General features: G+C 29.4%; 1 protein-coding gene across 1 annotated transcript; it reads left to right on the top strand.

Annotated features, from left to right (window-relative positions):
• Positions 1-827: 827 nt before the first annotated feature.
• LOC105762436 (uncharacterized) lies at positions 828-22,685 on the top strand. Its single transcript, XM_012582225.2, has 3 exons — positions 828-1,536; positions 10,585-10,586; positions 22,191-22,685. The coding sequence occupies exons 1-3, from the start codon at positions 989-991 to the stop codon at positions 22,682-22,684; spliced, it is 1,044 nt and encodes a 347-aa protein (XP_012437679.2). The 5' UTR covers positions 828-988; the 3' UTR covers position 22,685.
• The last annotated feature ends 1,934 nt before the right edge of the window (positions 22,686-24,619 follow it).

Raw genomic sequence — 24,619 nt, 5'->3', positions numbered from 1 at the left:
TTATAAGTTTGACACTTACAATTTTAAATATTTAATTCTCTTACTTTTTTACAATTTAAAATTTTAATTTAATAGTTGACGCTGATAAATATTTTTCTGTCAAAATTTGTTATTAATACACCCTGAAATTTTACTAATTTTATAAACAAGTCATTATGTATGCATGATAAAAGCAAATTCTAAAAAGAAAATCAACTGTTTCAACAATTGGACTAAAACTTTTAAATAGAAAAACAAGGGTTAAAATTCAAAATTTACCAAAATATAAGAGCTGTCTATTCACCTAATTTTTAGGTTAAGACCTTTCCTATTTGTTTAAAGATTCTTGTAATGGGACATATTGGACTATTAAGAAAAAAATTCAGTTTCAAATTTTAAAGATAATGTTGTTGTGAGGAGTAGTGGCAGAGCTAGGGGTTGGTAGAGGCCTCAACCCTCTTAAAATGAAAATTTTTTCATTTAAATTTTTTATAATTTATAAAATTTTAAATTGGTAATGGAAAAATTGTATTTTGACCCCAAAAATGAGAAAAAATTAGTTTAATCTTTTTAACAATTATAAAGATATAAACTACTAAAATGAAAAAAATTATACTTTTATTATCGTAAAATATATACAATTTAATTTTGTCTCCCAAAATGAAGAAGAGCAATCACCAATCCTAATATGAACAATAAAATAGATATAAAGGATATCTTAGTTCCAAAAAGAAAAGTTTATGGCTAACCTTGAGAAATATATAAAAGATGCTTACGGCTCTCTACAATGATTTTAAACAGAAGCTGAGATGCTCTATCTCCCAACATTGTTATGATTCCAGCCGCGTAATTATGGAAAAATTTAACCTTTTGTGTCACATTGTTCACCTTCTTCCGATACTTTCAATAAAATTACTTCAAAAATGTGAGGCCTGCTTTTCTATATAAACCCCCACATCTTCATGTTCTTTGGCACCAATCAACAAAGATTTAACAAAAGCAATTCAATATGAATATTTTCAAGGGATTTCCCACTATTTTCCTTTTCATTTGCTTTGTTTTAATTATTACAGATTGTTTCATGGTTGAAGCAGATACTTGCAAACCCAGTGGCAAGCTGAGAGGGAAAAAGCCTCCGCCAGGGCAATGCGATTCTAATTGTTGTGAAGACGGAAAGTTTTATACAACGTATAAATGTTCACCGCCTGTGTCGAGCCATACAAAAGGAAAATTGACAATTAACAGCTTTGCAGCTGGTGGGGAAGGTGGAGGACCGTCGGAATGCGACAACCGTTACCACTCGGATGATGAACCTGTGGTGGCACTTTCGACCGGGTGGTTTAGCAATAAAAAGAGGTGTTCGAAGTATATAACAATCCATGGAAATGGAAAAAGTGTGAAGGCTAAGGTTGTGGATGAATGTGATTCTGCGAAGGGATGTGATTCGGAGCATGGTTATCAGCCTCCTTGTCCCAACAACATTGTCGATGCCTCGAAAGCAGTCTGGAAAGCTCTTGGAGTCCCTGAAAACGACTGGGGCTTAATGGATATCTACTGGTCAGATGCCAATTAATTTTTTAATCATATTTTTAATTTCCATTTGCAATTGAATAAAGATTTAAGATGTGATTTGCGTTAATGTAAAAGTCATACAACATACGTTGTATGTTTGATAATATGTTAAAAGCAATAATACTAAGTCCTGGAAGTCCAAAGTGTCGCAAATTTATCCTAATTTCATGTTCCAATGATTGATATTTTGAAGTTGAAAGTATAAAGCAATAAAGTCACTGATGAATGGGATGTCATTTGAAATATGATTATTAGTCTCACTATTGATGTTTTGAAAGCAATTTAAAAGGCTTTTGAATATTTACTGATCGGATATGTATTAAAATAAAAATTTCTTGTGTGTTTTAAGTTAAATTAATATTAATTAATGTAAGAGTCATCCATTTTATGCTTTCTATAATGTTAAAGCATTAAGGGTAAATTGCACCAAACATTCTCAAACTATCTTTCAGATTTTAAATTGATTTTAAACATTTTAATTGAGTCCTCAAAATATTTGTATTGTCTCAATTATGTTCTTCCCATAAGCTTAGTTTTCACTATTGGTATTAAATGTCGATTTGGATCTAACAAGGAGTATTTTTAAAATATGTAGATCAAGATATCAATATGGACAATTTTAATTTGACTAATATATGCTTAGTCAGATTCTAATCTTATCTTTTCACCTTCTTATAATTTAAAACATAATTGCAAGTTTAAACACAGAAAACAAGATTACAGCCTTGTTACTTAGAGCCATGACTACTTTGCGGAAGTTGTGAATTTAGTTTCCGTATTTTTATTTGATTAATTTTAGTCCTTAAATTTTTTGAATTAGTGAATTTTAGTTTCTGTATTTTTTCAAAATTTGAAAGTTTAGTTTTGGTTCAAATAGTAGCAGTTAAATCCATTTAGTTAAGTTCAATTACTAGTCCTAGACCATGCGTATAGTTGTAGATTCAGTCCATTTTATCCAATTAAATCATTGTAAGCCCCCATAATTTTATGAATTTTGAAATTTCAGTCTTAACGCAAATAACAGTTGGTAATTCATTAACTGCATTTTTAGTGAGTAATACATGGACGTAATAAGCTCACATGATAATACACATATAATAATGGCGCATCATGACTTATTTGCCCCTCTAACTTTACCAAAAAAGTCATTTGTCTTCCATTTAATTTTTCACCTCTTTTAACTCTTAAACTTGCAATGTTTGTCAAATCATCTCAAAATGGATGGAAAAGCTAACATCTACTAACTTTGCAAATGTGGCATATACGTGGATTGCCATGCAGATGCCATGTTAACAATTAATTGTTTTTAAAATATAAAAAATTCAAAAAAGTATAAAATATTAAAAAATATATTTTTAATATTTTTAATTTTAAGAAGTTAATTAATTGCTAATGTGGCATACATGTGGACTTCCATTTGGATGCCACGTTAGCAAAGTTAACAAACATTAACTTTTTCATCCAAACATTGCAAGTTCAATGACTAAAAGAGGTGAAAAATTAAATGGAGAGTTAAAATGTCCTTTTTGGAAAGTTGGAGGGACAAATAAGTCATTATGCCTAATGAATTTAACAATTATTAAATAGAGGCTGAAATAGTTTATTCCAACATAATAATAAATTTAGGTTTTAACGTTTACATTTTTTATTAAATTATAAAAATAAAAAATAAATCAAAACCATAAAAGTTCATAAAAATTCAAAAATATAATCATGAAGTATATGTAAATTGCCATACAGACTGCTATGTTTAAGAAAATTTAACATTTTAGTCAGTATTTCCATTAAAAAACATCAATTCGACTATTTTTTTCAAAATGTTGATGGTTAAAATTGACACATTTTCAAATGTCAAGGGCCAAATTTAGGTAAAAGAAGAAGAAGAAAAAGAACCAAATTAATAGAAAATGTAAACATTAATGACTAAATTTCAGATTATGCCTTTATTTTCCAACACATATTGCTTTGTCCAATGATGATTTTTTGATGTTTTAACTTTGCTACATAAATGTGGCAAATTTTAACCTTTTGTGACACATTGTTTACCTTCTTCCAATACTTTTTATAAAATTGTGAGGGCTGATCTCTATATAAACCCTCCACATCTTCATGTTCTTTGGCACCAATCAACAAAGAGTTAACAAAAGAAATTCAATATGAATATTATCAAGGGTTTTCCCACTATTTTCCTTTTCATTTGTTTCATTTTAATTATTACAGATTGTTTCGTTGTTGAAGCAGATACATGCAAACCCAGTGGCAAGCTTAAAGGGAAAAACCCAATGGCCAGGCCATGTGACTCACATAGTTTGGAGATATGCCCGTGTCTCAGGCCGTGTGGGCATTTTGTTTTGTGTAAATTTAAGATACAGAGGACACACAGCCATGTCACCTGGTCGTGTGTCACACATGGTTGAGACACACGCCCGTGTGGACGAAAATAGGCTACTTTCAAGCCATATTTCTCACCCAATTTGTTACTAACCTAGCCCCACCAATTCACAAATCTACAAACTATAACATGGCATTCAACACAAGCTAAAATAAGTGGCTAATGCCAAAAATTTACATATAAACCAACATTAAACAAAACACCTATACATGCCATTATGACTAAAATTAAAACATTCGAAAATACCGATAGAACCAATGGATAGTGTGATATATCTCCAACAGCTTCCAACCTAATCGAGCTCCCGATAATCTGAAAAGTAAAGGAAAATAATTACGTAAGCAATGAGTGCTTAGTAGGCTTGTATAAACTTTAATCATATCAATTCATTTTAAATAAGAAATTTATAAATATCCAGAATAATCCAATATTGATACCCTAATATTCATAAAGTATATTCAACAAATTTAACTATTCCAAATTTCTAAATTTTCATTTGCATTTCTTTACTTTCCTCACTCCTTCCATATGCATAACTCACCAATCATAAAAATACCATACCACTATAACCACAAGCTAATGCATTTGAACATAGCTCTTTTTAAAATTAGTCACATGATAAACCATTTTATAAGAAATTGGATAACTTAAAACTTACCACTCTTTCATGAGCACAATCATATTTTATTTTGAGCACTTCCCTTTCAACGCATCATATAAATAAACATATTACCATTTAACCAGTAGCTTGGCACTTGCCTAAGCATCAACAACAACATTTGTTAGCATACTTGAACATATTTCATATAAATTCAACATTGATAAACTTATTATCTCAACATGTCACACTTGAATTTATACTCGTCTCAACTTATATAATTTTTATGTATCACATATTAATATATTAATATATATATACATTTCATGATACATATCATCTTTTATTGTTTCTTCATATATCATCTTTTACATTTTCCGTCAATTCATCCTTTACATTCGTAGTGCCATAACCCAGTTATGGTCTTATCATCAGAATGCCATAGCCCAGCTATGGTCTTACATATAAACACTGCCATGGTCCAACCATGGTCTTACGTTCATAGTGCCATAACCCAATTATGGTCTTATCATCAGAATGCCATAGCCCAGCTATGGTCTTACATATAAACACTATCATGGTCCAACCATGGTCTTACGTTCATAGTGCCATAACCCAATTATGGTCTTTTCATTAAAATGCCATACCCAGCTATGGTCTTACATTTAAACATTGCCATGGTCCAACCATGGTCTTCTCCGTCAATTCATTCTTTGCCATGGAACGCTCGTACTCAATCTTGCGTTCTACTCATTTTAAACATTCAATTTAGTTTTCATACTTTTACAATAATCTTAATTTCAACAACACAATATGAATAAATATATTATACCAGTCCTAAATTAACACATAATCATGAAAGTTTAAACATATGAACTTACCTGAATTGAATTGTAATAATTGCAGGAGTTCAAGAACTATTCCATTATTTTTCTTTTTTACAAGTATTTACGAATCTTAATCTAAAATATAAAATTACTCATTAATTATCATATATTTCAGTTCCAATTTATTTCACAATTTATACCCTTCAGTTTTTCAAATTTACACAATCACCCCACTTTTCAACTTTTACAATTTAGTCCCTTAACTAGTTAATCTATCAAATCAACTAATTTTTCTCAATTAATAATTTATCCAAATATTATAGGCTATCATGCAACCCTTAATAAAATAGAAATTTAATACCAAACCCTAATATTTTAACTATTTTCACAATTTGATATTAACATTAATATTTACAAAATCACTTTATAATATCATCATATAACAAAATTAAAGCTCTAAACCCACTTGATATTAATAATTTCTTTCAATATATATATATATATATTAATTTAGACAATAAAATAATTCATTTCATGCAATTTGGTCATATTTGACATTTTACAAAAGTACCCTAAAATTTTACTTTTATTCAATTTAGTCCTTGAGCCTAAAACATGCAAATTAGCCATTTTAATGTAAACCCATGCTAGCTGAATATTCGTATATTTTCCTCCTCTCCATTCCACATCCTTAATGTATATAACATGCTTATATGTAATATTATCTATAAATTCACTATTTACTTATGTTCATATCAAAGTTGTCCACTTGGGTCATAGTTACTAAATTATTTATATCTTGAGCTACAGAATTCTAAATTAAGATCCACTTGATGTTTCTGAAACTAAAATCAAATATATTTTTACCATAAAATTTTAGAATTTAATATTTAGCCAATAAGTACAAGTAAAATCTTCAAATTTATCCTCTACTCATTGCTTTGACACTTCAACCTTTCTTTACTAAAATTAATTATCTCTTAGTACAGGATTTATATTATGTTTCCATTTGTTTATCTTGAAAATAGACTCATTAATAATTTAAACATATAAATTTAAACCACTAATTATTTTTTTTACAATTTTTGATGATTTTCCAAAGTCAGAACAGGGGAACCCGAAATCAATCTGACCTTGTCTCACAAAAATTCATATATCTCATAATATGAAATTCTTTTGCTTACACCGTTTCTTCTATGTAAAACTAGACTTAATAGGATTTAATTTAATACTTTAATTAACCTATAATTCAATTTCTACAATTTTTGGTAAATTTTCAAAGTCAGACTACTGCTACTGTCCAAAATTGTTTTAGTGTAAAATTTTGATACCTAAGTTTATAACACCCTCATTTCCTTTCTCTACAATATTTCCCATCACTTCCTCATATTTCCCTTCACTAACATATCAAGAACATAGAACCTTATATAATAAATGTAACAGGCCGATTTCGACTCTAATCGGACATAGTGGTTTCGGGACCACAAGTCTGAGTCAAAAAAATAATTTAATATTATTTTGTGTGTTTATTTTGTGTGCATTTGATTGTGTGAAATTTTCGTGTTTTAATTTCGTTGTTTAAGCTTCCGATTTAATAAAAGGGCTTAATCGCGTAAAATGAAAATTTAGGGGTTAATTATAAAAGCACCTAATTGTTGATGTCTTTTTAAATGGGAGGATTTATGATGCAATAAGACCATAAAGTAGATAGTGGGTGGCATATGACATAATTGACCTTAATATATATGTTATATATATTTATTATAATAAGGTTAATTTAGTCAATTGTTAAATTAACCATTATAATCAAAATAAATGATGAAAAGATGAATGTTTTCATCTTTCCTTAGCCGAATTCATGCAAAAGAAAAAAGAAAAGAAGCCAAGCAATATTTGGCCATTTTGAAGCTTGATTTAGGTTAGTTCTTTGTTCGGTTTTTGATAATTTTTACGTTTTTGAGATCGTTGCTTCGAATACTATCCGACCCATGTTTGAATTTTTGATTTTTATGAATATTTTGAGTTGTTCCATTGATGAATATTTGTGTTATGTGATGTTTGATGATGAATAATGAAAGATATATTTTAGATTAAAATGTTTTGTATTGGAATTTTTAGTGAAATTGAGTAAATAGGGCTAAATTGTGAAATTAAATTTTTGGGGGACTAAAATGTGAAATAAATGCAATGTGTGGACTTGTATGAGAACCATGAATATTCAGCCCTTGTGTGGTATGGGCAAATTTTGTGTAAATTGTGTTTTATGCAATAGGGAGTAGATTGCAAAAAGTGTAAATATTAGGGGCAAAATAGCAATTTTCCAAATTATGTGTTTTTGGAATAAATTGAATGTGTTAATAAATAAATTATCTCATTTTGAATATATTTAGATCGAGAACCAAAGAAATCGGAGTTAGATCGGGGAAAAGCCAAATTAGTCGAATAATCGTCCGACTTCGATTTTCCATCATCCGAGGTAAGTCTATTAGCAATTTAATGTTATTAAATCAGCATATATATATATATATATATGTATAACTATTGTACATTTGATGAGCTATAATTAAAAGTATACAATTGAAATTAGTTAAGTATGAATGATATATATATGCATAAATGAAGTTCGAATATGTATATATATATATGTATATCTATTGTATATTTGATGAGCTATAATTAAAAGTATATGAATTGAAATTAGTTAAGTATGAATGTTATATATATACACATAAATGAAGTTCGAATATGTATATATATATGTATATCTATTGTATATTTGATGAGCTATAATTAAAAGTATATGAATTGAAATTAGTTAAGTATTGAAATTAGTTATATATGCACATGTGTGAGGTTTGAATATATAGTTATGTGTATATATATAAGTTTTTGAAAATGAATGTAAAGTATAGACTTTACATATGCATATGTGTGGTTCGAATAGATATAAATACATATACAAATACTTGAGTTGGATTAAAAGTATAATTTGTAAATGCTTGTATGATTCGAACATGGATTACAAATTTTCTTGGGATAAAGTTGAGGTTGTGAATTATACATAAATGTTATGAACATGTGTTGCTATTATGAAATATATGAGAAATCATCTTTGTATCTGTGAAATTGAAATTTTCAGGCTAAGCGCCTAGCAGGCTTAATGCCGGCGAATTTTTCGGACTTTAAGTCTAGCAGGCTAAGTGCCGGTGATCTGAATCAGGTTATAAGCCTAGCAGGCTAAGTGCCGGTTATCTGAATCCGGTTATAAACCTAGCAGGCTAAGTGTCGGTGATCTGAATTAGGCTATAAGCTTAGCAGGCTAAATGCCGGTGAATATGTTAAATTAAGTGATTATATGCATTTGATATATATATATAAATATGTAAATGATTTTGGATTATATATAATGGATAAGTATATGAATATTTATTTATATGTACTTGATGAGCATATAAATGTTTGGATCTATGTGTTTAGTGAATAGGCACATATATATATTGGTTGTTATGAAGATTGTTGAATATACATGTATACATTCGGCACATGTGGATTAGAAGTATAAATGTGCATTTGGTTCATGAAGTTGATAAGTAAAAATATAAGCTTTTGAGATATGCATTTGAAAGATCATAGATATGCATTCGATGAAATCCAAAGGATAAGTATATTAGAAATTTAATTTATGCAATTAATGATTATGTTCAGAATTTGATTATAAACATATAATGTTTATACATATGTTCGTTAATATGTATTTTAGATTTGCTATAAACTTACTAAGCTATAAAAGCTTACTTTGATTGTTTTTGTCCATTTGTTTTATAGATTTTGGAGTCGCGTTACGAGCTCAGGGATCATCAGCATAGTCTATCACACTATCGACTTCTTTTGCTATTTTGTTATGTTGAACTCGATCTTATGGCATGTATAGGCTTGAGTTGTTTTTGGTTAGTTTTGAATCATAAAATATAAATAGCCATGCGAAAATGGTTTAATTTCCATGTTTGTGATCAGTTTGGTTTTAAAAATGTTTTGTTCATGATCATCTTGTTTAAATTGGGTTTTATGTGTTTTCGAATGTGTGCTTTGTTTAGTAATGCCTCATAACTCTAATCCGGCAACGGACGCGGGTCGGGGTGTTACATTTAAACTCTACTTTAACATCATTTTCATGCTTTTTCAATAATATCAAACTTAAAAATATATTAAAATCTTGATGTTCTTACCTTGTTCTATTGATTTCAATCTTTAACTTGATTTTCTCTCTCCTCTAGCTTCTATTTCTTGAATCTAACTTGATATTCTAGCTCCTCATAGTCTCCTTATTATTTTACTCTCTTAGTAGCTATAGAAATTCTTTTGATTTCTAAGTGAAAATGGTGAATTTTTTTGGTAAAATGACCAAATTGAAAAGAAAAGAAAATTTCTTTCTTCTCTTCTCTTCTCACGTGGGTGCATGGAAAGATGAAGAAAATTCTTCATCTTTCTTTCCTTAAATACTAAATAAAATAATAATAAAATCTCATTAAAATATTAATAAAATAATATTTATTTAATTAAATAATTATAAAATATCATCAAAATATCTCTAATATCATCATTGCCTTCTAGAGTTCTCTCTCTTTCTAATTGACCATTTTGCCCTTCATGATCTTTTAAAATTTCATCCTTGAGTCATCACTTAATTTGGTAAAATTGTGATTTAGTCCCTCATAATTCTTCACCTATTCAATTTGGTCCTAATTCATCCATTTTCCTTAGTTTCTAGATCATTCCACCCTTAAATTATTTGCACTATTGGTCCTTTAAATTCTTTATATTTATACTTTAACCCCTTAAATTTTGAGTATTTACTCTTGGGCCACAAAACTTTTCTTACTTTTGCAATTTAGTCTTTTCTTGAATTAATATATCATAATATATTTCCCAATGTTGACATAACTCAAAATTTCCCTTTTTGTCACTTTATTTCCTTACTTTACTATATCAAGGATAATATCTTACTTTCTTATTGTAGTAATTTTTGGGATATTACAGTTTTACACAACGTATAAATGTTCGTCGCTTGTGTCCAGCCATACAAAAGCAAAGTTAATAATTAACAGCTTTAAGCCTGGCGGGGATGGTGGCAGACTGTTAGAATGTGGCAACCACTACCACTCAGATGATGACCTTGTGGTGGCACTTTCGACCGGATGGTTTAACTACAAAAAGAGGTGTTTGAAGTATATCAATATCCATGGCAATGGAAAAAGCGTGAAGGCTAAAGTTGTGGATGAATGTGATTCTAGGATGGGATGTGATTCGGTGCATGATTACCAGCCTCCTTGTCCTAACAATATCGTTAATGCCTCGAAAGCAGTTTGGAAAGCTCTTGGATTTCTTGAAAAAAATTGGGGCGAAATGGATATTTACTGGTTGAACACCGATTGATATCATTGTTAGATTTGTAAAATAAATCTAAAATAAAACTTAATAAACCAGGATCTATCATGTCAAATCATCAAGAATAAATCAAGAACAAAACTAGATGTGGAAGCGTACTTGAATCCATGAGTTCCTTGAAGTTTTACTAGATCTTGGGGATTTGGTCTTCCAAATTAGCACACAAGAAATTCAGAGAATGTCTGCTCTTTCTTTCCTAATGATGGAATATTAGAAAAGATATCTTGTGTGTAATTTGGGGACCATAACCTTAATATTTATAACCTTGTCATATTAGTTCTAATTCCTAATTATCCCATCATTAATTAGAATTTGATTAGAACTCAATTACTAGAGTATCTACACATATTTGACCCATAATTTATTTAATAATTAAAGCCCAATAAAACTTTAACTAAATTAAAACACTTTTAATTTGGGTAACCTATCTCGATAGTAAATAATAACATGTAATTACCATTATTATATATGTGATGTCCATATTTTCCAACAATCTCCCACTTGGGCCACATATATATACTAATTAATCTACAATTGCATGTCATTATGTAACCTTATGAGCTTAAAATTTTACTATCATATTCAAAAGGTATTTCGAACAATCTCGTCCATTAATTATGTTAACATAGAACCAAAGCGACTTTCGTTACATATATCATAACTAAATCCATCCCTGATCATGTATATTAACACAACCAAATGACATAGATCAAGTATGGATGTGTAGCATGGAAATTACATGCAATATGATCTAAACATGTCTATTTCCAACTGGTCCTCCTTAGTGAGATCAAACCTTACAAATCAGAGTGTAAATAAACCAAATAAATTTAATTTTTGCAGAAAATAAACTTAATATCCGTAAACTAAAATAACTGAAAATGTGTCTATAACATAAAAGCATTTAAAAGTACAAAGTCCCACTAAAACCAAATATCTTTAAATATATTACACCCATATGAGCAATGTGCTCATGAAAAACCTTGGGTGTAGCCCCTTAGTAAGCGGATCTGCAATCATGGAGTTTGCCCTAATATGCTTTATAGGCACCTAACCACTCTGAACTTTTACTTTAACAACCAGGAACTTAAAGTCTATATGTCTTGACTTTGATGTACTCCTGTTGCTATTGGAATAAAAAACTGCAATTTATTTTCACAATTTGCACCTTAGTGATAAAATATTGTATCCATATTCCATCAAAATCAGAGTTTTGTATACCTAATGATCTCTAACTGATTAGACCTCCGATATGTGAGTATGTAATCTTTTGTTCTCTGAAAATACCTTATATCTCTCTTGGATGTTATCCAATGGTCCAAACCAGGGTTGCTTAAAATATCTGCCTAACATCCCAATAGTGTACACAATATTCCAATGTATACAAACCTGAACGTGCATTAGACTTTCCACAGCTAAAATGTAAAAAATCTTATACATTTTTGTAATCTCAAAATCATTCTTAGGGAATTGATTGAGGCTATAATTATTATTGACAAGCATTATGTCATTAATATATAAAACCAAATATAGAACCTTACTCCCACTAAACTTATGGTATATAAGATTATCAAAAAAATTCATCTCTAAACTGAATGAGATAATCATTTAGTAAAATTTGTAATTTTATTGACGAAAAGTCTACTTAAGCCCATAGATGAAATTCTTTAATTTTCAAATCATTACCTTCATCAGACACAAAGTTTTCTAATTGCATCAGATAAATGTATGATCAATGTTGCCATTGAGAAACCATTAACTTAATATTCATATGATGATGTAATTAGAAACCCTTTCTCTAGTTGACCTTTTTAACCCTTTCTCTAGTGGACCTTTTTAATGACATTCATTCTTGAGGTTGTTGAGTTTGTTCTTCAAGAACAATTACCTTATCTTGAATAGGGAGTTGTTCAACATTGTCTTATTGAGGTCCTGGATTCACTTTTTAATCAATGATAGGTATGAGAACTTAAACATCATTAAAAGTGATAGCAGAAACTGAGTTAGAATTCAATCCCTCCTTAAAAGCAAAGTTTCTAAGCTTATTTCTCCCTCCAAACTCAACATCCTAAAATAATGTTGCAATTCTCATCTCAAAGATGTTCTTAATTGTGGGATCATAAAACTCATAGCCTTTAGATCGCTCAAAATTTCCTTGAACCTTATACTTTATAGACATCAAAGAAGTTAGAAGGGATGTCATTTCAACCTTATCATTTTTAGCAAAATGTTTCTCAAATTCGTCAAGGAAACCTTGTCCTGAGTAATCTTTTCAGATTTTGTGCCCCTAAAGGCTTCTGAAATGTTGTGCTTTATGATCATTAGACTCATGCAATTTGAACGATCCCACCTCTCAAAATCCCTTTTAACATAAGGGGTGTTTTCTGCAGTGAGAGGTGTGGGATGTTCTTCCCTTAGTGCAATGTCTATGTTCATACAACCAAACACTATAAGTAAGTTCCTTTTCCATTCATTGAAATTAGTCCCATTAAGCATGGGTATAGAATTTATATTAGCAGATATTGTGGCTGTAGAAGATGAATTAGCTGAATATAGAACAAAAAAATAAATAAAAATAAGCTCACATCAATATTCATAAGTAAACAATAAATTCAGGATAATGGCTAATCCCATCTCAAGATACCAAGCACAACATTAATATCAAGTCTTTGGAAAGTAATATTAACAGTAAGTGGTACTCTTGTTGTAGCAATCAAACATTGACAATAAATTATGTCAAACAATGAATTAATCTTTGGACTAACATATTGCTCACATAAAGTACCTTATAATTGTCACACATTTATCACCACAAATGTCGTTGAAATTCTGCCAAATATTAACTTACCTTTGGGTCAATTAATAAATGCATGAATCACAAAAACATATAGTCATCTTGATATTTTAAATAAACTAATCTATGCAAAATAGGTCACTTTAGCGGCATCTTGTTTCAACTAATCTATTTAAAATATTAGACATCCTTAATTAAAATCCAAAGCCAAAATTTGAATTTATTTGTTTCAAAATATTTCTCTTAATTTCATCTTTCAATCAAATCAAAAGATAATAGTACTTATATGTATATATATTTATCCCAAAAGAACATACAATGGTGTTGGCAAATATAATAATAGTTGAATAAATCATAAATCATAAACCATAAACAACCTCACATAAGACTTCAAATTTAAACCAAAATAATTTGAATAAAGGTAAACATCATCTCAAGATATCGAACACTCCACTAATATTTTATCTTTGGACAAAATATTAACTTGTAAGTGATATATTGGTGTAATAATCAAACATTGACAATAAGAACATGTCGAACCATAAATCTTCCTTTGGGCCAATTTATTACTCACATGTAAAATTGAATAATTGTCACATGTAATATTATTAACCTTCATTTGGGCGATCAATATTAACATAACTTAAGTTACATGCACACAACCTTTTATATTTTAAAACAAAATAATTTATAAAAAAATCACTTTGGTGACTTATTGCTTCAATTAAGTTATTTTAAAAATATATAAACATACCAATATTTAAATTTAAAATTTACCCAATAGTCAAATGTCAAAACTATTTTTTATTCTCAGATAGACTCAAATAACCCAAAGTAAGATTGTCTTAATAATACAATAAAAACCTTTTTTGTTCCAAAATCATAAATATCAAAACCAAATGAAATAATGTAGTGGTTCAAAGTCAAATAATTAACAAACACATGTATTCATAATTTTGGCATGGACAAAACACCAAAGTAATTCACGATATACATGCATCCATAATCAAATACAAAAATTACTTTGAATTTACCATGTAAATCCAAAGTTGTATTTATGATTAAGCAGATATTCACATGAATACTTGAAAAATATTTTCAAGCCAATAAATCTCAAAACAAAATTATAATAGTTGATATATCCCACAATTCATACTATAAACCATATCATCATAATTTAACCAAATATTTGGAACTATAAGATACCAAAACCTAAGATTATAGAAACAAACTTAAAACCAAATTATTTAAATATGCATATAGTTGACATGAATTTGCACCAAAGCACTCATAAAATTGAATATATAACCCATTGCAAAAAAAAAAAACTTTAACGATATCCATCAAAACTTAATTTCACCAATTAAACTATAAAAGATATCTTATTGAATAATGGTTATAAACACATATTCATACAAACTATAATCATGCATTAAACCTCAAAATCATTTATATGCATATAATATATATACACAATTATAATAATAGAAAAATAATATTGGCTTACCTTACATATTTCATGTAAACTCAAATTTATATTCATGACTAAAGACATTATCATAAAACTTCTTTATACGCACAAATAATCAAAAGAAAAAACCACAACCACCAAAGAATCCCAAATTGTATAAAAGCATTCATATGCGTAACTACTTATGAAAATTCATAGTCACCATATAACAATATAACAAAACCCAAATCTATTAGTCCTAATACTCAAACATAGATTTCAAAGATATTACCATAGATAGTCAAAATTAAAAATTGATTCTAATAGTTGAACACATATTATTGCAATTGAAGAATAACAATCAAACCAACTTTCATGAAATCAAGAATGAACAAATTCTTAATTTTGGAAATTCTAGAGTAATAAGTTCACTTAATTCCTCATTATTGATTAACAATGAAAGAATATTGAAGCATAATTGAATCTAGAGAATCAACAAATAATAACTCAAGTCGTATGAATACTCAAAATATACATGTCGCTATTTCTTTAAAATATATAATAATCGACTAAAGAAAAAAACCAACTTGCATTCAATGCACTTCAAAACCAAATATGATTCTCGTTTGTTTTATTACAAAGAATATATAACTCAAGCAAAGCCTTTATATATATACATGCATATCGCATTAAAAAAACACTAAAGTAATACTATGAAACATTAATAATATATTCATATTTTAAATTCAATTGTCGCTTCAATTCCATTAAAACTTACCTTGATTCCTTCTAGATTCAAAACTTTTTTAACAGATTTTCCTTTAAAACCAACACCTATATAGTTTAGGTTTTCGACCGAAAGTGAAAAGCCATGATAATTTCATATTAATCCAAAAACTTAACATTGAATGAAAATCAAATTAAAATAACCTAAAAAGATTGAATCATAATCAATCAAAACCTAAAAAGTTATCTAGAATTTCAAAGATTCAACATTATATATAATTGAAATATCATATCTATAAAATCGAAAATCAAATCGATCCAAAATAATAGAAAATTAATTCATTCTCAATGATTCAACATGATGAGGCTCTGATACCACTTGTTAGATTTGTAAAATAAATCTGAAATAAAACTTAATAAACCAGGATCTATTATGTCAAATTATCAAGAATAAATCAAGAACAAAACTAGATACAGAAGCATACCTGAATCCATGAAATCCTTGAACTTTTACTGGATCTTGGGGATTTGATCTTCCAAATTAGCACACAAGGAATTTAAAGAATATCTGCTCTCTCTTTCCTAATAATGGGATATTAGAAAAGATATATTGTGTGTAATTTGGGGACCATAACCCTAATATTTATAATATTATCATATTAGTTCTAATTCCTAATTAGCCCATCATTAATTAGAATATGATTAGAACTCAATTATTAGAGTATCTACACATATTTGACTCATACTTTATTTAATAATTAAAGCCTAATAAAACTTTAACTAAATTAAATCACTTTTAATTTGGGCTAAACTATCATGGTAGTAAATAATAAAATGTAATTACCATTACTATATATGTGATGTCCATATTTTCCAACAATCATCACTCACATTTTTAATATATGTTTGCGGTTGAATAAAGATTTCTTATATGCTTTGGGTTAATGTTAAAATTAATAATGTAAAAGTGATACATGGTGTGTTTTCTAAAATGTAAAAGCAATATGCCTTAAGGGTTATTGCACCAAATTTATTCATATCTTGATGTGTTGGTGCTATCAATTGCAGCTCACTATGCTATTGGACTGAATGCAACTTACTAATTTTGTTGTGATTTCTTGGACTATTTTATATGCATCTTTTAAAGGATTTTTAGCAGCAATTTTCAAGATCACAGTTGATGAAAATATTAAGTCAAGCAAGGATATCCTAAAGCAGTCCTAGTATGTTTCTTTTGCCTTCTTTAGGGGTGATCAAATCTATATAATATGCCCAAATCTTTATAATGTGTAAAAGTTGATGGTTAAATTTGTTATTATACCGTTTTTTTAACTGTCACGCTACCTTCCCTAGGGGGAGCATTCAATCGAATCAAGTAAAAAAATTTTGAGTTAATCGAGTTGATGAGTCTCATTTTATCATCCTAACTCGATTTAAATATTTTTCAAATCGAGTCAAGTATTGAAATGAAATTCGAGTTGAGTCGAATCGAGTGAAATTTTTTGAGTAAATTAAAAAATTAAACATGTCAAATTAAAATCTTGTTACAATATGAATAATTACATGTTACATCACATTAATCTGAAACCATATGTATTTGAAAACTCTTTCGAGCAAAATAAGAGAAAAAAAATAAAATGCTTTAATATGATAAATTTGAATGATTAATTTACTTATTTAGGTCTAAAATTATTATTTTAGAAAATGTTAAATTTTTTCACCTTTTATATATTCTTTAGATTTTTATTTTAAAAATATAAAATTTATAATTTTATAAATATTTTGAATTTTAAAAGATCTTTTTTGAATTTTGTTTATTTTATTTGAAATTTTTGTTGAGAGAGACCAATATGTTGATTTTCAAATTTGACAGGGATTAAAAGGGTATTTACACAAATTTGTTATTTGAGTTATTCGAACTATTCGAGTTATTTGAGCTATTCGAATTGTAAAATTAAACTCGACTCAAACTTGAAACTCGAATTACTTATTCGAGTTAACTTGAGAAAACCGAATAACTCTATTCGATTAACTCAAAATTTGAAATATTTTTATTTTTTTGAGTCGAACCGAGTTTTGCTTACCCCTATCCCTTTCACCAAAGATTTAACAACACTTAACGGAAATGAAAAAAAAGAAAAAGAAAAAGAAAAGGGGCAATAATTTGGTGTCCAAATTAAAAAAAATGATAGTTGAGTGACCAAAAAAAAAAAAGAGAGAGCAATACTTAGGTGTAGTTTACCCATTAAATTATAATATATATTTATATATTTCAACGAAATCCTTAAAAAAAAATTCAAAACGATGTTTATTTATTTAATTAACAATCAAATTTAATATTTTAGATTAATCATGAAAAGATTTTTTTAGTTATGCAAATGTTTATGTTGTGTTATTTTATTTAAAATAATGTTTGGAAAATGAGTTTTGGAAAGTTTGTGAGATAACAGAAAATGTTTTATGTAAAATTATTTAAACATCATAAAATTTTGTAATTTTCAGAATTCATTTTCCAAAAGTAATTTTAGTGAATCAAACAGATCCTCGTTTATTATTTTTCTGACTATATATAAATCTTTTACATCCTATCAATATATATATATATATATATATATATGCATAGTCATAGTTTAGGTATAACTTTGAGTAATTGAGTATAATAAAAAATATTTTCCACATATATTTGCCACCAACATGTTCAAGCACTTTAGAAGCAAATCATTATAAACTCAGTAAATATACTCGATTAGTAAATAAATTTAGACCGAAAACACTAATGGTATCAATGACTGAACTACAATATTAAGTAAACAAAAATAGGGATAAATCTAAAAAATATGCAATTTAATTAATTTTCACAAGTTATTAAAAAATTTATCAATATAACATCAATTAGGCTTACATATTGTATATATGTACAAGCCCATTTTGCCCGGCCCATTACAAACCCATCTTAAACAAACCCAAAATAACCCAAACTCAACCCACCTAAACACTGGCCCAAAACCCGAAGCCCAAATGCACCGGCCCAACTACCCAAAGCCCAACCAACCTAAATTTCCAATAGTCAACCTAGGGTTTCAGTTTTCTGAAACCCTAGCCTAGCCAATGCGCCGCACGTCCCTAGCCTGCCCTAGCGCCGCCGCCGTCGCTTCATAGCGCAAGTGGCCACCTGCTCTCTGCCACCGTCCAACTGCTCACCTGCAAACAAACAAAGAAAGCAGCAACAACAAGCAAAGAAAAATAAAAAAAATTGTAATATGGCTTGATATAAAAAGCCATTCTAATCGAAAACAAAGGGGGGGATTTGCTAGGATTTTTTTCTTCTCTTTCGGCAAAAGCCAAACAATGTAAAAGGGGGATTCTCTTTTTTCTTTCTTTTGTAACATTTCACAAAAACAAGAAATATAAAAATCAAAGGTGATTTTCGTTTTGCATTTCTTTTCTTTTTTACCTCTTTTTTATTGTTGTTTATTTTTATTTTTTATTCTTTTAAAAACATTTTACATTTGCAAAAGAAAAAAATATAAAGAGAAAGAAAAAAAACTTTCTTGTTTTTTACCACCGTGTCTGGTGGTGGCCATGTGATGGCCTTCTGATTGGTGGCTCTCGGCCGGGCTTTTGACCGGAGAGGGAGAGGGTGTGAGAGAATTTCTGGTTTTTTTTGGAAGAAGAGGAGAAATGAAAATTTGAGAAAAAATTTGTTTTTATAGAGGGTTGAAGCGCGCCGCTTTGGGCCTTAACCCGATGGCCAAACGACGCCGCTTTGGCTTTAATGCCCTTTTACCCGCGTGTCGACCCGATCCGACCCGGAGGATCCTCGTGTTTTTGAGCTTTGGGTTATTTATCCCTTTAGCCCTTCCGCTTTTAAATAATTTTAAAATCAATTGCCTTCTGTTTTTTTAATTTGCCCAGTAATTTGTTTTTATTTGCAATTTGGTCCCCCGAAGCTACGTCGTTTTAAAGGCCTGGATAAATTTACTGCTTTGGTCCCTCTCTTTTTGCGCGTGTCGCAATTTGATTCTTGTCGCCTTTTTATTTTCAAATTAGCCCTGTATTTTTTATTTTATTTCGGTTTAGTCAGTATTTTTAGCATTTTTATTATTTAACCTTATGATTGCTATTATTATTACTATTATTAATTATTATTAGTTTTTATTTTCCTTTTTATTTATTTGTTACTATTATATTACTATATTGATTAGTTTAATATTATTTTCAGCTTTACTTTTATTCTATATATATATATGCATTATGCATGTCCATATTTTATAATAACTTACTTTTACATACATACAAACGTATATATATATTTTATAACTTATTTAATATATACATAAATACTCATATTTTTTTATACATATATATATATATATTCTCATGGTTTTTTTACATATATTAAAATATGTATTTGTATATATTCTTTATTTTATGATTCATATATATATACCTACATATATAGGCTTTTTATATTTGATGATTGTTGTATAAGTATATATGTATATACATACACTTACATAATTTTCATGTAAAAATACGTATATATGCATATGTTTTTTTATATTTTCTTAATTTTATACATATATATAGATGTATATATATTTTATAATTTTGTTAATCTTGTTCATTTATTTATTTACATGTCCGTTATTATTTGTTATGCTTTATATTTGTTTATTATTGTACATACGTGATTGATTTTATTTATATATATGCGACTTCTTATTTATTTATATTTTGTTTTGCTTATATTATTTTATTTACATCATTATCATCATCATTCTATTACACCCATTTTTAGACTTCAAAAAGAAATTTTAAAATATAAGTAATATTCGGTATTTTAGATCTTGAGAGAATCGAGCCCTAACGTATTGGGTTCCGATTTTCTTCTTTGAATTTAAATAATCAAGGTTACTCTTTTAAAAATAATAAAAAGCTCATTATCGGGAATTCAATATGTTGTGTCCTAACGCATTGGATATGACGCGCTGTTTTCCCGATATGAGAATTTTTTCTAAAAAATAATAAAGGCAATGTTTTGCGTTTGGAAATTCGAGAAAACATGCCCTAAGGTGCTGGGTGTCGATTTTTCTCGTTCGACCAAATAGCTAAATATCCTTTTAAAAACTTTTCAAAAATAAGGTAATGTTTTGCGTTTGGAAATTCGAGGAACGTGCCCTAAGGTACTGGGTTTCGATTTCTCGTTCGACCAAATGACTTAATATCCTTTTCAAAAATTTTCAAAATAAGGCAATGTTTTGCGTTTGGAAATTCGAGAAAACATGCCCTAAGGTACTGGGTGTCGATTTTTCTCGTTCAACCAAATAGCTAAATATCCTTTTCAAAAATTTCAAAATAAGGCAATGTTTTGCGTTTGGAAATTCGAGAAACGTGCCCTAAGGTGCTGGGTTTCGATTTCACGTTTAACCAAATTGCCAAATTTTCTCTTGAATTTTAATCCATGCCATTCGAGTTTTTTTTAAGGATCGTATTTTTAAAATTATTCAAAGTTCTCAATTTTCGACATTAAGACATTAAGTAATCAACTAGGTACCAATTTTGGGCGTATCGAGGGTGCTAATCCTTCCTCGTGCGTAACCGACTCCCGAACCCATTTTTCTGAATTTCGTGGACCAAAACCGTTGTTTTAATAAAATCAAATTATTTATTAAAAACAACCTTTTTCAAGGTGACCCAATCACACCTCAAAAGGATTGGTGGCGACTCCCGTTTCTTTTTTTTAAAACCCAAGTCGACCCCGTTTTCCATCCAAAAAATGGTGTCAACAATATACAAATAATTATATTTATCTAATACGAATAGAAAGAGATGTATTTATCTATTTAAATGTGTATAGTTGAATCAGAATCAAAACTTCACGGATACATTCGAGCAACAATTAAAATTTCATGTGTGTAATTGCATCAAATCGAAATTCTTGTATCAAATTGCACATTAAATTAAAATTCATGTGTAGCGTAACATTTATCTTTAAAAAGATTAATAGATCTCCAACTTTATCCAAGTATAAAAACTGGTTGACATTTTGATGTAAGATGCTTCCGGCTCTACAACCATTAAATAGAAGCTTAGATGCTTTATTTCCCAACATATATTGCTTCGTCCAATGATGATTTATTGATGTTTTAACATTGTTATGATTCCAGCCACGTAAATGTGGCAAATTTTAACCTTTTGTGTCACATTGTTCACCTTCTTGCGATACTTTTTATAAAATTGTGAGGGCTGATTTCTATATAAACCCCCACATCTTCATGTTCTTTGGCACCAATCAACAAAGAGTTAACAAAAGAAATTCAATATGAATCTTATCAAGGGATTCTCCACTGTTTTTCTTTTCATTTGCTTTGTTTTAATTATTACAGATTGTTTCGCTGTTGAAGCAGATACGTGCAAACCCAGTGGCAAGCTTAAAGGGAAAAAGCCTCCGCCGGGGAAATGCAACCAAGAAAATGACTCTGATTGTTGTATAGAAGGAAAGTTTTACACAACGTATAAATGTTCGCCACCTGTGTCGAGCCATACAAAAGCAAAGTTGACAATTAACAGCTTTGAGCCTGGCGGGGATGGTGGCGGACGGTCGGAATGTGACAACCATTACCACTCAGATGATGACCCTGTGGTGGCACTTTCGACCGGGTGGTTTAACCACAAAAAGAGGTGTTTGAAGTATATCAACATCCATGGCAATGGAAAAAGCGTTAAGGCTAAGGTTGTGGACGAATGTGATTCTACGATGGGATGTGATTCGGTGCATGATTACCAGCCTCCTTGTCCTAATAACATCGTTGATGCCTCGAAAGCAGTTTGGAAAGCTCTTGGAGTCCCTAAAGACGATTGGGGAGAAATGGATATTTACTGGTCGGACACTGATTGATATCTTCAGTCACATTTTTAATATCTGTTTGCAATTGAACAAAGATTTCTTATATGCTTTGAGTTAATGTTAAAATTAATAATAATGTAAAAGTGATATGTCTGTGTGTTCTCTAAAATGTAAAAGCAATAAACTTATGTTTTATGCCAACAATTTCTTGACCTAATGATAAGAGCATTATGTTGTAGGAACGAGAGCTTGTGTTCGTTCCTAAACAACTCTATTTCTCTCCCAATTATATATAAAAAGAAGTGTTAAGGGTTAATTGCACCAAATATTTCCAAATTATTCTCGAGATTCTAAGTTATCTTTAAACTTTAAAACGTTCTGATTGAATCCATGATTTATTTCTTCACTTGTAATTATGTGTTCATTTTGATCCTTAAGAATGGCTCACATACAATCACCATCACAAGCATGGCATTGAACACGATCGAATAATCATTTTTGCATATCTTTAACCGAGCAATGAATGTACCAAGCAATAGTGGCAGACTTCGACCCGATTACTTTGACTATTTTTATGCATCAGAAAATTCCGAGATCATGATTCATGAAGGTAGTCAATCATGGAATTCACTTGCCTTGTGTAAAATTTTTTGCAATCAATAGAAGTTTAATGGATGAAGTTTCTTTTTATTTCATTTCATATCAAGTGTTTAATCGCTCAAAATTTCAATAATTTAATTCTAATACTATTGGGATTTACAAGTATATAAAAGTCAATATATTGAAGATTTGTTCAGAGTTATAATTTGAATCAATTTAAATACTAGGGACACTTTGATAAATTAATTTAAAAGAGACCACATAATATTATCACTTAACCAATAAAAATAATATTTATTTTATAGTTTTTTAACAATATCATTTTAGGTTATGATCATATCTGTTCTTTTTTATACAATATCTAGAACTATTTATAACCTCTCTCCAACTCTTAAATAGGAGGATAAACCCACATCATCCTGTATTCACAACAATACCCATACCAATCGAGCTAAGACCCAATCAATTTTATTTTATAGTTAAATTATAAGTTGGATTCATAAAAAAACACGTGGACAAAAATTTTCCATCGGTTAAAATCAATGTTGTTCACTTAACTTAGAATGTAAATTTCTTCGCAATGTTTAATAGTTATTGCATCTTTGGCTCTTTTCACTTGGTTGTTTGCTGTAAGAAGAATTTTATGCTGAAAGAGTTAATAAACCAATGCTGTAAAAATTTAGATTATCGGTTTTTAATTCAATAATAATAAAAAAATAAAATAAAATAAATAAAAAATTAGTAAATCAATTCAATCGGTTGAACCGTCTAATTCTTCACCTCTAATTTTCAATTTTTTTATTGATTTAAGTAATTTATTTTATATTTAAATACATATCACAATCGAACCAATCAAATCACTAATTTTTTATTTATCCATTTTGGGATCCCTACTTATAACCATGTTGGTGAAGTCTGTAATAGCCCAAATTTGCCCGGCCCAAATACACCCCAGCCCAATAACCAAAGCCCTAAATCTAAACCAAAATTAAACGTCCAAAAATAGTCCTTTTACACTGGGCTCAATAAGGCCCAAACTAAACACAACCCACTACCCAGAATCAAACCCGAATTACCCAATACACCCCAGCCCAATAACCAAAGCCCTAAATCTAAACCCAGCAAAACGATTCAGCCCAAAAGGCCCAATATCATAATGCACTGTGGCAAACCCTAGCAGCCTCCACGCACACCAGTTAGCCTCTATACGTGCCATGCCGCAGCCACCCAGGGCCTTTGTCCCCACGTGCCGAGCCTCTGCCAGTGTGCGCGCCTTCGTACATGCGCCACCACTGCTCGTTTTGCCTTCGTACACGCCACGTCGGCCTCTGCCCTCGTACCTGCAAAATACACATGAAAACACGTAGAGAAAGATGGCAGAATAGG

Source organism: Gossypium raimondii, chromosome 12 (genome assembly GCF_025698545.1).
Source record: "Gossypium raimondii isolate GPD5lz chromosome 12, ASM2569854v1, whole genome shotgun sequence".
Classification (NCBI taxonomy): domain Eukaryota; kingdom Viridiplantae; phylum Streptophyta; class Magnoliopsida; order Malvales; family Malvaceae; genus Gossypium; species Gossypium raimondii.
This window is presented reverse-complemented; position numbering and strand designations above follow the sequence as displayed.